The sequence below is a fragment of the Annulohypoxylon truncatum genome, assembly GCF_022578515.1.
Source record: "Annulohypoxylon truncatum strain CBS 140777 unplaced genomic scaffold F4807scaffold_56, whole genome shotgun sequence".
NCBI lineage: Eukaryota > Fungi > Ascomycota > Sordariomycetes > Xylariales > Hypoxylaceae > Annulohypoxylon > Annulohypoxylon truncatum.
The window spans coordinates 25,302-40,091 of record NW_025953842.1 but is presented as its reverse complement, the minus strand read 5'-3'; the positions used below and the strand labels follow the sequence as shown (position 1 = coordinate 40,091).

Here is a 14,790-nt window from a genome sequence, read left to right as displayed (position 1 = left end):
GCGCGTGTGAGAAGGGGGGAAGAAGAAGAAATTAAGTGAAAGCGTTAGGCGTCGAGACGACCGCAAATCTCTCCGCCTCGTCTTGTCTGTTCGCCTGCCCTTTCGGCATTGTTGATCTTCCCGTCAACTCCCTGACCACTCCCGCAACGAGTTTCTGATCTTGGAATCATGAGCACAAATCAAGATCTCGAAATCCAGAAGCTTAAGCTCCTGCTAGAGGAAAAGGATGCGGCGCACCGGGAGGTGTTGAGAAGCAAGGAGGAGGATCTTCGCAGAGCGAAAGCGGAAATATCTCATCTACAAAGCTCTGTTTATCAATCGCAATCGCAAGTAGTTCAGCCCTCGGGCCAGAGCAACCTCGATGCTTCTTCTGCTGTTCATAATGAGTTCCAACTGCCAAGTACTCCTGCCACTCCTGCCACGCCCTTCCATCAAGATGGCATGTCGAGAAGTAATACAGTTCCTCGGAGCAATGGTATGCATGGGTATAGTCGTCATGAAGGCGCTGCGCGACCATCTGTAAGATCACTTTTTTCCGTACAAGCCCTCATGCGTGACCGAACTGGGCATACTGACGGGCCTTCGTTAGAATCGACATAGCCATGATGGAGGACACGCCGTCAAGCGTGCCAGGACCATGTCCCAGCAAGCTCCAGTCTCGCAGAAGATGGACCGTCTCGGTTCAAACCTGTCCACCCAGTCCGCCGGTCCCTTCACCGGCAATGTCCCGATATCTCCTCCGCCGCGGATACATAACGCCGGCGTACAGATGAGAAATGCGGGCATGGCCGAGTACGTAGACAAGGACGAGCCTGTATCGTCTTATGCCCTTGCCCACTCGCAGTCTCTGCGTTCCCAGTCGTCAAAGCATCGGCATGACATGCCTACTCTGTCGGAGACGGGGCCCATGACGGGGGTGATGCTCGATCCCGAAGTATTCTTCTCCCAACATCCGTTTTCCGAAGAACCTCCCCAAGTGGTGGATTCTTTCGGTTCATCCGTCCCTTCGCAGAACCACGACGTTGACGTGCCCCAATTCAACATTACTAATGTGTCCGTCTGCGGTTCGATGACGACAGCTCCGACGTATGATACGGCGCCGATGACTCGGCAGAACAGCCTGTTCGACAACCAGTCCGTCTCCGGCGGCGTTCGTATGATGAGCCTCGGCTCGCAGATGTCGCAAGCTGGCGAGGCGTATTATCAAGATGGGACGCAGCAGAACTGCAGCAGCGGGGATAATTCGCCGTTAGGGAAGCGACCTTACTGCAGCGAAGACGCGCTCATCGCCGTCGGCTCCAGCTTGGCACCGCCCTTCGCCCACCAATATGCCGCCTCGGCGCCTACAGACGTACTCCTCTCATCTTCGGATATGGAGCGATCGGTGTCTAGCGCGAGCATGGCTAGCACCAGATCGAGCTCGTCTTTGAAGGTCCGTGCCAAGGACACTCTGAAGCTACAATGCCAGCGTGCCTTAAACGCGCCCTTGAAGCCCAAGCCGAGCACCGAACAGATGCCGGGCGAGTCGCAAGCTAACACCAAGAAGGATGGTAAGACGGCCATCACGAAGACCAAGTACGTACGGCCGAAGCAACCCAAGGTCTTCTGCGACCAGTGCGACGAGCACAAGGACGGCTTCCGCGGAGAGCACGAGCTTCGTCGCCACAGGGACGCCAAGCATCAAACCACCGTCAAGAAGTGGATCTGCGTCGATCCCGCCGCCCACGGCCTCCCCATCGGCATTCCCGCCGTCAACCCTCTCAGCAAGTGCAAGGCCTGCAAAGCGCAGAAGAAGTACGGCGCGTACTACAACGCCGCGGCGCACCTTCGTCGCACGCACTTCAAGGAGAAGCCGTCGCGGCAGAAGAACAAGGGGAACGGGAACAACCGCAGCGACGAAGACAAGCGTGGCGGTAAAGGAGGCGGCGACTGGCCCCCGATGAGCGAGCTTAAGAACTGGATGAAGGAGATTTGGGTAAACAAGTACGAGCTAGACGACGATGATGATGGCGAAGACGAACTTAGTCACCCCGTCGTGGATCCGGAGTCCGGAGTCATGGAATCGTATCCCGGCGAGTTCAATATACCGCACAAGATGTCCGGCAACATGTTTGGCGAGGTGGATTACAGCAATCTCGTCGTCAACGGCGACGTCGCCTATATGAACGGGATGCCGCTTTCGTCTGCCGACTTCAACTTCAACAATGCCATGTCGCCTACCACAATCTCGCCCAACTTCGCCCCGGACCTTTCCGCGATTGCTCCTCAGGACCATATGAACCAATTCAGCTCGGCCTTGTCGTCGTCCGCAACTGTCACTCCGATGACCGTATATCACGAAGTACCGCATCACATGGACGATTTTGACTTCAATATGGTCTATACTCAATGATCTCCCACCTGTTTCGTCTTCTTCCTTTTCATACCTACCTATTTATGAGCATATAGAAGGGGAAATTTGGGGAAATGGGAACTCGCATAGAGACATGAAGAAAGAAGTAAACCCGAAAATAAAAGAAAAAAAAGGAGAGGAAAGAGAGCAGCATTGGCATTTCGCGCTATGTCCTTCCCCATCCTCGCACGCGGTCATTTTGACATGGCTTTTCGCTTCCATCGACCGGCGGGTCCGTATCGTATCAGTTTCGATTCGATTCGAAGACCGAAACCGTTACCTACCTACTTATCCGAAGCTCGAATAATGTTGCTTTTCCCCGGCCGTCTGTTATCATCGTACCAGTTCTTGTTTTCTATTAATGCGCTGTTTTTTTCTCGTTTATTCAGGGAGATACACCACATCGCCCTCGTCTTTCATCTCATATTGCAATTCGGCGGGTGGGATCCGTGCGGATACGTTTTCGTCGCCGCCTGTTTCTTCGATTGGACCGAGCTACGCTACTTATCGTGCCCGGAATCTTGAACGAAGGACAGGACCGGGATTGCGCTTACAACGCGAACGAACATAACGTTTTACCAGGAAGGGGTGGGTTTACTGGTTACCAGTAGCCTGGTGAACTATGCTGAACTGAAATATGCTTCGGCTGTCGTTCGCCTAACCACCTACCTGGCATCTATGGCCTCCGCGAGGAGACATACGAAAGAGTCTAGGCGACATAGAGGCGGCGCCTCTTTGATTTCTGTTTGAACCGTTTCTTTCTTGTTTCTCTCCGCCAAACCATAGCTGCGGCGTTTTTGGAAACAGGAGCATATTGCTTTGCTTTATAGGACTGGCGAACCTCAGGGATCTCTCTTTGGCGTTTCCGCGTTGTATATACTTGACTTGAACTTGACTTGTCACCTGGGCGGGTAGACGGGGTCAGGGCAGGAAGAGGCCGTAGCGGCCGGGCCGGATGTGGCATCTTGCTCTTAGCGCGGAGTTGCGAGTTTACGGCGGTGCGGGCACGAAAGGGGCAAAAGGAGATTGGATATTGTTTTTTTTTTCCTTCCTTTTTCTTTTTTAATTCTCCTTGAAGGGCAATGTTGTTGCGCTGAGAGATGGGGGAACACCAGAGCATGACGAAAGTCTTAATGCTGCTGCCGGCTGGAAAACGGGCACGCTATATGAATGGGCGTGCTGGCTGGGAGGAATGGGTCGTCCCCTTGTTCTCGACGTACTTCATTGTACCATAATGCTTCGAATTTAGTTTAGTGGTAGTTGGGTACTCCTCCCTTTTCATGGGAGGAGTTGTCGTAAGACCATTTACTTGGTAGGCGACAATTAAGGTGCGAAGAGCACTCTTGCCAACTCATTATTTACTCCTATTTCTTATCTCCATCTCTAATGCTGGTTTGGTTCCTATGTTTTGCGTCACTTCAGCTAGGTACGAACTGCTACTTCCGCTAGCTGTTCCCAACATATTGGCATCATCTACTAGGTGCCCAAGACACGCAGATATGCTTGAGAAGATGTCCTAACCATATAGGTACTTCCATACCAGCTGTAAACGACCTGTCATCTTTATTGCTCAATAGTTGCACATTCAAATTCCTGTAATAGACTATTGATGCCACCCTCTCCTTTGCGCGTATTATCTGCGACTGCGATGATACCCCCCACGCCAAAGCAGCCACTTTTTGGGTAGCTCGTCTTATAGTTTGCTTCGATCCCACGCTGAAAGCCACCTCGGGGTTCGTTTCCTAGGAAGACTTCTTTGAATACGACCATACCGAAAGGTAGGTCAGAAACCAGCCTCGAAGAGCTAGCAGCCTCTTCAAATTCTGTCCGGTCTCATCCAACGTTACCAACCAAGGCATATATAACAAAAGCATCTTATAGTCTTACCTACCTACCTAGGTAGGCCCCGATTCAATATCTCGTCTCTTCCTTCTCGCTTATAAATATCGCATCGTCCTAGTTTTGAATTCTGGTTTTGGCCCCCATCCTCCTTTGATGAATAAGTCATCATTACCTATGTTGGTTCGAAAACGGCAATTTACCCTAGCTCGATGCACCCGTGATGGTTTGGTGCTATTGCATTACGCGAAGCCAGCCGTACCGAAACAACAAGGAAGAAAATTACTTACCTATGTATCGTTTTTTTTTTTTTTTATCTTTTATTTTTATTTTATTTTAAATTTTTTTTAAAGTGATCTAGGACTTCAAGTAGAATGAGTATTGTAGATAGGAACTTCTCATCCTCTTAATAGAAGTTCCTCCTCTTAATCGGGCCATCGAATCAGAAATAAGTTGCTACAATAACCTGAGTAAAGTTCGGAAATGTTACAGAATGTCAACAGCCACCAAACGTGATGATTGCTTTTCTGTTGGTTTAAACAATGAAATTCAGCTGAAACAAGGGGTGTAGTCAGTATCCGACCCTGGTCGAAGGCTGGCTCCTTCGCCCTAATCTACTTCTCGAATCGCACTACGAAAATGTTTGGCGGCGTAACGGACTTTGAATAAAAGTGTTTCTTGTGATATCGTTCGTCCGAAGCCACTCACTTCTGGATGCGGCAAGATGAAGAAAAGATGATTCTTCCCGGTCATACGGCGACGGGTGAATCAGCATGCGGGGTGTTCCAGCACTTCCAGCACAGCCGTGTTCCAAATTTAGGTCATCTTGTTTGGGGTAGCTTGTGGTACGGTACGGCATCGTCTGCATGTTGGGGGCCAAAGATTACGGTATCTGGAAGCTTAAAGCCCGGTTGAGTTATCATGATTGATTCTGATACGCTCTCGCGACAGGTATGAAGTACCTATTCCAGCTGGCAGTCAAGAACCCGCAAGAACCAAATCCTACATGTAGGTATCCAAACCGATAGTAGCTGTGTAAGATCTGCCGTGTTGCCCTATCTTATGTGCTGAGATGCACATGGAGGACGCCCATTTAAAAATAACTCAACTCTCTGCTTCCAGTTCTTGTGTGGTTACATATCTAGGTGAGAACGGCTTGGATCTCTAGGTAGACAGCCTCGTCACGGATGAGAATGGTTGTTGAAGGATAGAAGATGTACCTAGAAGATGCAGAATATGCACAGAGAATTACCATGTGAGGGGACATGGAATTCCCATCAACCCCCTGCATGGTTTCACTACATTCGGGCAGTGGATGATGTGATGAGACCCCCTTCGTCCTGTATTTAGCCATAGCGTTCTCAGCCTCAGCCAGCCCAGAACTTGGGTAGGATCTAAGTGTGTTGGTTCGAAGGTTTGAATGTGCATATTCTTCGGTTTGATATTGTGTGCTGGAGCAATTCGTGAATTACCCCCCTGCTAAGAACTATCGGAGAACATGACACGACATATACTGTCCCGCAGTGTCCCTTGTAGATAAAGACCGGCCCCTTCCTCGAGGGCTGATATCTATATGTCTGTCTGACGCTTGGCTCATAGACATATAGACATTGAAACTTTTACTACGGCTCATCATGGAAACTTCTCGATAGTCTGATACGACTAAATCCGAAAGCAGTCACTTCATATATCTAGATCCTCTTTTTCCAGGGGAAGTCGGACAACTTGGCTTCTACTTCATCGGTTGGCTCACTCGTTATTCTCTCTTTGAACCTCGGCTACCAAGGCCATAGTCCTTGGGCACGATGGGTTCGTACATTTCTATTGCCGAGTGTCAGGCACGTTACAACGTCACGTTGAACTGCACTGTCGTTGGCAAAAATGTCACCGTTGACGGGGAAAACGTGACGGATAGACCATTTACCAGGATTGGCGACTATGGCAAAGGCGAGTTCCCCGGCGATCCGGATATTGCTGGCATAGGAGTACGTTCAGAACTGTCCTTCTCACAACTATCATCAACATACTCACATGGAGTAGATCCTTGGAGTCTTCGTCGCGGTCACTTCATTCGCAATAGCCACCGGTATAGTATCGGTTACATGGCAGCTCCTAAAGACTTATCATTACAAAACCACTTACACCGACAAGTAAGAGAATGCCGAGATCCGCAGTTAGGCCCTAGCTAATCTATATGTTGTTTCAGAGAGAAGGCAGCGAGACAACCTCGAACTAGCTTCTCCGAAATTCTGGAAACGCTCATTCTTGCCTGTAGCGACCAACAGGTGTTTACAGGAGCGGCGTACGCTCTCACGCTCCGGTACTGGAGAGGCTGCACCATCTCGGCCTATCACTACAACATCGTCGCAAATATGATGTTGCTTACTTGTGCTACGCATCTTATATCGGTTACCATCGTTCGAAATTACTGGAAATTCCGGTGGCTAGCCCTCCTTCGTGTCATTGCCATCACAGGCGTTTTTACAGTGACTGGTTTACTCATGGCTAACCAAAACGCGAACACGGACATAACGTTTCCTACGGGCATTCCAAACGCGAACGAGACAGATAGTGACCTACTCCTTGCGGCTGCCTGCTTTCAGACCAACGAGCATACAGTGTCGGATACATTTAAAGAGACGACGTCGAGCGCTAAGACCTTCTTCATTGACAACCTTGCGCAGTCGACGCCGCACAACAAGATTCAAGGCTGGAATTTGTACATCATCACGATGCTATTCTACGGGGTCGCTATTATCGCCGAGATCATTAAATTTTTCCGACGTGGAAGAAGTAAGCCTGGGATGAGGGCTGTTATCGCTAAGCCATTCCGACGATGCTGCGCTCTCGGAACGCCTCTGAGGAAGTTTTCGCAGCATATATTCCTGTTCTACCTCGTACTTGGCCTGGGCCTTGGCTGTGCCACTACCATCATCTCGACCAGTTATATATTTAGGCTTCGGTCATGGGTGAATAACTCGGGATGGATCCAGATAGAAAATAACATAAACCCGGAAAACGACGCGAAGAGTTTCGGCCAACTGGTTCCCATATTCTCAAGCGCGTTGATCGTCTTCAGTTTTGCTCAGATGATAAGTGGTATGTGTTCCGCCCTCTCCTTACTAGGTACTCTGCCTAGGCCTGGTTCGCTTTTGACTCACAGTCCACTACAGAGAAACTCACGGAGCATAACAAGCGCAAGCATGAGAACGAACACCCGTCGTCGCAGGCTGGCACTATTCAATACTTCGGCCCTTCTAGTTACGACCCAATACCACCGTACCTTCCAGAAAAGGGAGGGACCAAGGAAAAAGGAGGGTGGCGATATTTCAAGACGACGGGGATAAGTAGTACCACCAGTTTGCCTCCGCGAGCCGACCTAGAGAACCAAATGGGGCGGGATCGCGACATGAACTCGGGTAATCATCAAGTGGCCATCCCGCTGCTTAGCGATAATAATTATTTTTCGACTGTGCCGACGTACGGCATACGGGATCCTAGATATCCTAGAGAGCCTAGGCATAGTTCGAGTCGTGAATACTCCCCGCTACGGCACGATACGACGCCACCACCATCGCTGCCGTTCGCGGTGCGACCGCATAGCCACGCTCGGGGTGTGAGCTCGACCTCGTCCCGCGGCTCTTATTCGCCCCAGTCTCGCAGCTTAATGGGGAGTCCGAATGGCTCCCAGCAGTCAATACCGAGATCGGGGGACACGAGTAGATTCTCAACCCGGCCGTCTCATTGAAGAAGGGGATGAGAACTGTTACGATTTTGTATGAATGATCTGGTTTGATAAAGGTGGTGGAATACCCTAGTACTTGTGTATGTGTATGGATGAAAGTAGTGGAATACCCTTAGCAGAGGAGTTCAGGGAATCATGGAGGAATTAATGGAGTTTATGGTTTGATCTTTTCTTATCCTGTTTGATATATATAACCATATATATGTAATTCTACGTATATTCTACATATGCAATACAAGCAGACAAATATCAGGAATTGGGGTAATTCGTCTATCTTGTGGTACGTCCAAGCTTATAAGTCTAGGGGTCTTACATCACTGATGCTGGTAAAAAGATTGGAGACACCCCGCATTATATGCCGGCCCCACCACAAAGTTGCAGGTGGCGTCCCCATCTCCAACTTTTGACGTTACTCCATCTTTCAACTCTTCTATTTCCTTTCCCTTTCCCCATTTCCCATTTCCCATTTCCCATTTCCCGGTTTGCGACTCTTGTGTCTCGTGAGAATTACAAGTTTGTTTATCTGTCTTTGAAACCTGGTGTCTCCCTCCAATGCATCTGCCTCGAGGGAAGATGCTGCCCTTCGTTTCGTTTATCTCGTTCGTTTTTGTCTTCTAGTTACATAGCTTCTTTTCCAGTCATTTAACTAGAACATCAGAGGGAACCTGCGAAGGCTTCTACATAGTTGATCTTCGATTTACGTCTGGGTACATATAAATCAATCTAAGAGTCAATCAAGTCATTCAATGCCCACCGCAAGATGGCAGATCATAACGAGGTTGCTCCCTCTGCACCTGCACCTGTCTATCAGCTCCCGGAATGGGAGACGATAACCCACCCTCCGAAACCTCGCCAATCGTTGCTAGGTCGCATTCTTCCAATCAAAGGTTCTTCGGATGAACCTTCGACAGCAGCTGAGCAAGACGGGGCAAAAGAACGATCTGGTCAAACATCTACGCTTCCGTTGCATGCTTCCACGAACGCCGAGAATAGCTCAGCAAACCCTACTCTCGCCACTTCGTTACGCACGCGTCTCGATTCCGCCTTCCCGCCGCACAAGACCTACTTCGGACGCCCGCGACGCTTCCTATTCCTATACGTCGTCCTCCCCGTGGCAATATTCCTCTTCTTACTTGTCCCGCTGGGTGTAGGCCTCGGGGTAGGCCTTTCACGCCGCTTCCGAAGACACAAATGATATTCGCGGTCGAGATGGAGAAAAAGAATATGATCAGAAGATGAGCAACGAAGAGATTGTGTATTCGGCATTTGTTGCTCGCGTATGGAGTTCGGATACTGGTGTCATATTATATACCCCTTTTGCTATGCTACGAGAAATGTGTTGAAGTATACAAGGGTCAGGTAACGTCTAAAATTGAGTCATGAATATCTTCTACTTTTGTGTGTTGTCTATTTTTGAAATGTCCATGTTTTCCGTCTTGGTCTTGCTAAAAATTGATTTGGATATATTGTGGCGTTCAAGTGCCGATAACTTGCATCACGATGTCTCTAGGTCGAAAGTGGCGTCGGGCGAATGATAAGATAGAACAGGAGATGGAACTCCGGTGATCTTCGCGGCAGTGTCTCCTTATCGCCGAGTCCTCGTTGCGGAACCTTTGACGATCTTAACCCTCGGCGACTACCGAGCCTGCGAGACCAAGATAGCCGTACTATTTCTAGTGGTTGGATATGACTTACACCGCATTAGCTGGTGAGAAATCTCGGGAGATCCATCTGCTGCGACAACTCCCCCCATGGCATAATCTTGTCCATGCGATCTTGCTTCTAGATACAAGGCGAAGCGAATGAAACTGCCTACGCTTAAGCAAAGCCTACCTCTTCCGGAACCCAAGGTTATGGTAACACAACCATATGGCTTGTCCGGTTCTACAGCATCGCCGTGCAGCTGTAGATACTTAGGTAATGTAGGAGCAGAGATCCTGATATTCTTGATCTCAAGTCCGCTGGAGGGGTTTGAATACTATTCTACAGCCATGCCCCTTTTTCTGTAGTTGTCAACATAATGAGGTATTGTAGGAATAACCCGAAAGAATAACCCGAAACTAATCTCCTCGATACCGTGAAGAGTTCATTATCACAGAAATATCGGTTAACGGCGGAGGGGTCGTCGGCGGTTCAAGCCGTCTTACGACTTGTGCTGCGGTCGGAGAAGTGGACACCAGGCGGAAAGCCGAAAGGGGGAGAGGGATGGGTTACCTCCCGATATCGGATCATCTAAAAGGGGAAAAGCGTTCGTATCCATCGCCTGATTTTATTTACAAGTCTCTATTCTGCATCCAATTCGATGAACGCGTATTCGTCGGTACGTAATCACTCAATACCAGGAGACCAAGCATTCGGCCATGTTTCGTGTTTCACTGATGGCCTCCGGACGTAAAGTTCTTCATCATTCATTCATCACCGTTACTCCTGGCGACAATGCTGGATAATGATTAACACCTAATAGGCATAGTGCAATCCCATTTCAATTACCGTCATCTACCACATGTGAAGAGTATCTTAGAGCTTCTTACCTAAGTGTCTAGGTAAGAGTACAGAGTTAAGCTAAGCCATGCATTCGACAGACACTCTTTCGAATGTGTAAATTCAATTGACGATCAAGTAAAAAAAAAAAAACAAGAGAGAGAGAGAGAGAGAGGTTTGGGAGGAAAAACAAACGCTCACTATAGCCATCAAGATCTATTGACTGAATGATCGATGCTGTTATCGTCGCCGAGGTGAAGCGATATGTTTCGAGAGAGCACGGTTTAACAATATGAGGCCTGACACTCAACCTCTCGATTTGGTGCTCCACGCAAGGGGGAACCCCCCAAAATATTATTGAGCAGAGGCTGCCGCTGGTGTTATCGGGTGCATGGCAATTGCTTGTGGTATGTGGCTTAAGTGGAGAATGGCACACGACTTCGTGGACGTGCCCGTCCGCGAGAACCGGTTTGTCTTTTGGGACGACGACGAAGAATATTTCTCCTGTACTACCTAGGAGAATACCGTACCTAGCCGCTCTCGTCAGAGCCTTGATGCGGCCCGAAGGGACCAAGAATCGGAATCTCTTCTTGAGCGACTTCACTATCGACCAGGAGCAACTGCTAGCCGCCAGCTAGAAAATACAATGCGCGACGTATGCGACCGAAAGTTAATGGCGAGGCCTTCATCAAGGAGGTCTGAACGAGAGTCTTGGGCTACCTGAACATTCGTTCGATGAGGTCGTCGCCGATGGTCTTAAAGCATTGGGCACCATTTAACTACCTACTAGGCACCCTTGAAAACTGTTTCATGCGTGATGTGGTTATTGGGATAACGCGAGGACGACCTTCTACATGACCATCCGAGGTTCGGAACCCGGAGCCATCGCGGACGAATGTATTTCTTGTCCCCGTTTCTTACGTATCAGCATCTGAGAAGTGACCTGGAGAGACGGGGAAAGGACCGAAACAAAACTCTTGGTGTTCTGATAGACAGTCCGGAAAGCATCCCACGAACGACTCATAAATGGGCTCGCATCGACCAAAGAGAAACTGGAACAGGAAGAGGAGAAATAAGTCGGGGGGTTGGAAGGAATTAAAAAATTTAAATTAAAAAAAGAATAAGAGATAAAGGAACTCCTGTGTATTTCCATTCTAGGAAACGTCTCTCAACAAGAAAATTGCGCTAGGTTAGAAAATATCTCGCGTATAGCTCCCTAGTATGATATCTAATGTCATCGCCGTTTCAATTTGCTTGCCAGCATGCCTATGAGAAAAAAGGGAGATAAGATTTTTCTCATCATCTCCGTGATAGTGGAATAGAGGAAGTTTCTTTTGAGCTCGAGACCAAGTGCAGAGCCGCTTTTTAGCTCCACAACAGGACCGACTCGGTACTTGCTCGGCCAGCCTAAAAGGGGTCCCGTAGCTTGCCTTGCCTGGTCCAATTATGCTTGGCTACAACTTACTGTGCTCGTACGAACGAGAGACATGCCTACCTAGGTAGATAATAGATTTCTTCACTTGCCGAGGATTAACAATCCTAAATCATTTTATCAACAACTGCCGGCGCGAAATCCTAAGATCTTCTAGAATATGGAATAATATCTAGATGGATCGGGATCGCATCGCATGTCATGTTTCGGGAGCCGGCGCCCTAAAAAAAGAAAAGAAAAAAAAATTAGTTGGTCGGAAGTTCCGGATAGAGGCTCTGTCGGGACCAACCGTAGCGGAGCTAACTACGTGAGTGCTCATGATGGGACCCATATATGTGGGCGACCTGTGGGCGACCTGTGGGCAACCTGTGCCAGACTTGTGGGCGAACTTATGGTCCCATCGGGGCCGCCGATCAACATCGAAACCGTCCCGGCTCGATTCTTCGCGCAAGACGCCGTCACGATCACGATGGGGTGATGACGCAGTAATACAAACAAGGCAAAACTAGGAAGCTAAGAAACTAAGAAGAAAAAAACCAAAGTAAAAATGTATCTCTCCGGGGAGTCCACAAGGTTTAAAAAAGGACCGTGGCCATGGTTTTAAGGGGTTTGGATTCTGCATGATCCAAGCTTATCATCAGCTCGTAAGTCTATCAAAGACAAACATCAACATCTTCATTACCATCATCTATTGATACCTTAGGTAGGCAATATGCCTTTCCTCAAACAACATACAGATCAGGTGGAAACACCAAATGCCAGGTCTTCTAATGGCACAACCTCTGCCACAAAGGAGGAGCAGAGCTCCCCTCAAGTTCCTCCCGTACGACAGCAAAAAGTCACCTTCCTAGCAGTCTTCCTGGGTGTCGTTGCCTCCATAGGCGGCTTCATGTTCGGCTACGTCAGCGGTCAGATTTCCGGCTTCTTCTCGATGCCTGATTTCGCACAGCGATTCGGCGAGGAAACTTCGCCTGGCGAATACGAATTCGGTGCCGCGAGACAAGGTACCATCGTCGGTCTCCTGCCCGTCGGATGCTTATTCGGCGCCTTGATCGCCGGACAGCTCGCAGACATCATCGGTCGACGACTGGCCATCTCCGTCTCGGCTCTGTGGTCTTGCGTCGGAATCGTTATCGAGATCTCGTCGGAGCGCGTCTGGGCACAGTTCGCCGTCGGCCGCTTGGTGACCGGTTGCTCCATCGGCGCCCTATCCGTCGTCGTGCCCATGTACCAGTCCGAGAGTAGCCCGGCCATCATCCGTGGTATTCTAGTGTCGACGTACCAGCTCTTCATCACCCTCGGTATCTGGACCTCTTACATGGTCGACTGGGGTACCGCCGACATGGCCTCGAGCGCGTCGTGGCGTATCCCCAACGGCCTCGGTTTCCTCTGGTCCCTGATCCTCGCGCTCGGCATCCTCGTCCTCCCCGAAAGTCCCCGACACGCCTACCGCAAGGGCAGAGAAGAAGAAGCGCGCAAGACGATCGCCAGATTGGCCGGCGTCGACCCTCAACATCGCAGCGTCCACGACCAGATCACCGAGATCCGGGTCAAGCTAGACGAGGAGAAGCACAGCGGCAAGGCGAAGTGGACCGAAATCTTTACCGCACCCAGGATGCTGTACAGAACGCTGCTCGGTGTCGTCCTGCAAGCTGGCCAGCAGCTCACAGGTGCCAACTTCTTCTTCTACTACGGAACGACCGTCTTCAAGTCCACCGGCTTGAGCGACAGCTTCGTCACGCAGATCATCCTCGGCACGGTGAACGTTGCTACAACCATCGTCGGATTATGGGTTGTGCAGAACGTCGGCCGAAGAAAGGCTCTCATCGCTGGTGCGGCATGGATGATGGCTTGCTTCTTGTGAGTTTTCTCCCCTTACTCCTATTCCTAATCGTATCCATAGATCGGCAAGCTAATTAGCATGATAACAGCATCTACGCCTTCGTCGGTCACTACGCCCTGGACTCAGAAAACCCCATGAACACCCCTAAGGCCGGCTCGGCTCTGATTGTGTTCTCTTGTCTCGCCATCGCTGCCTTCGCTACCACTTGGGGACCCCTCGTATGGGCCGTTGTCGCTGAACTCTACCCTTCGCGATATCGGGCTCCTTGTATGGCTTTAGCCACGGCCTCTAACTGGTTCTGGAACTTGTAAGTAACCTACCTATACGGCCACCTAATTTTCGTATATCCGATTCTAACGGGACGTCGCAGTATGATTTCCTTCTTCACTCGATTCATCACCGACGCGATCGACTACTTCTACGGTTTCGTCTTCGCCGGTTGCTGTGCAGCCTTGATGTTCATCGTATACTTTTTCGTAATCGAGACCAAGGACCGCAGCTTGGAAGAGATTGACACGATGTACTTGTTACACGTCAACCCCATCAAGTCGAGCCACTGGGATGGCTCCAAGTTACCCGAGGGCGCTGCCGGCACAGATACGCCCCAAACCCAAGAAGAGCACGCCGAAGTTCACGCTGAAGTTTAAAACTACGAAGAGCGGGAATGATAATTAGATTGTATAAGTAGTAGACTATTTAATACTAATTTGTACTTGTTATGAACAATCTCTATTGCATTACGATGCTTGTGATGAGAATACTTCTGATAGTTATGTACCTAGCGAATATTGTTCACTTGACCAATGGGTACTCCTAAAACCCTAGATTCGAGTTTTATTGATGTTAGTTAGCGCTGGTGGGTTCTTATTTATGCTTGGGCGTATTCTTGCCAGCAAGCTGTGTCTGGATGGTGCCTGTTGGGGGAATATAAATGAACATAATCATTAAACATTTCACGTACGACCATAGGATTTAGATAACTCGGGATCCCGTCCGCTCTCCCCTCGATAAGCTGAATACTGCCGGATCAGTAGTTGGGTCGGTGACGACCAGCGAAT

At 49.5% G+C, this 14,790-nt stretch overlaps 4 protein-coding genes across 4 annotated transcripts; all 4 read left to right on the top strand.

Moving 5' to 3' along the window:
- Positions 1–2: 2 nt before the first annotated feature.
- Positions 3–2,573, top strand: F4807DRAFT_330061 (uncharacterized protein). Its single transcript, XM_047995264.1, has 2 exons — positions 3–519; positions 590–2,573. Exons 1-2 carry the CDS (start codon positions 169–171, stop codon positions 2,390–2,392), a joined length of 2,154 nt encoding a protein of 717 aa, XP_047849001.1. The 5' UTR covers positions 3–168; the 3' UTR covers positions 2,393–2,573.
- A 2,995-nt stretch (positions 2,574–5,568) lies between these two features.
- On the top strand, positions 5,569–8,064 carry F4807DRAFT_330046 (uncharacterized protein). Its single transcript, XM_047995263.1, has 4 exons — positions 5,569–6,216; positions 6,272–6,381; positions 6,438–7,330; positions 7,405–8,064. The coding sequence occupies exons 1-4, from the start codon at positions 6,037–6,039 to the stop codon at positions 7,977–7,979; spliced, it is 1,758 nt and encodes a 585-aa protein (XP_047849000.1). The 5' UTR covers positions 5,569–6,036; the 3' UTR covers positions 7,980–8,064.
- A 544-nt stretch (positions 8,065–8,608) lies between these two features.
- F4807DRAFT_330012 (uncharacterized protein) lies at positions 8,609–9,263 on the top strand. The gene has a single exon (XM_047995262.1). The coding sequence runs from the start codon at positions 8,737–8,739 to the stop codon at positions 9,169–9,171; it is 435 nt and encodes a 144-aa protein (XP_047848999.1). The 5' UTR covers positions 8,609–8,736; the 3' UTR covers positions 9,172–9,263.
- A 2,665-nt stretch (positions 9,264–11,928) lies between these two features.
- On the top strand, positions 11,929–14,455 carry F4807DRAFT_446871 (general substrate transporter). Its single transcript, XM_047999844.1, has 3 exons — positions 11,929–13,749; positions 13,821–14,039; positions 14,103–14,455. The coding sequence occupies exons 1-3, from the start codon at positions 12,602–12,604 to the stop codon at positions 14,377–14,379; spliced, it is 1,644 nt and encodes a 547-aa protein (XP_047848998.1). The 5' UTR covers positions 11,929–12,601; the 3' UTR covers positions 14,380–14,455.
- The last annotated feature ends 335 nt before the right edge of the window (positions 14,456–14,790 follow it).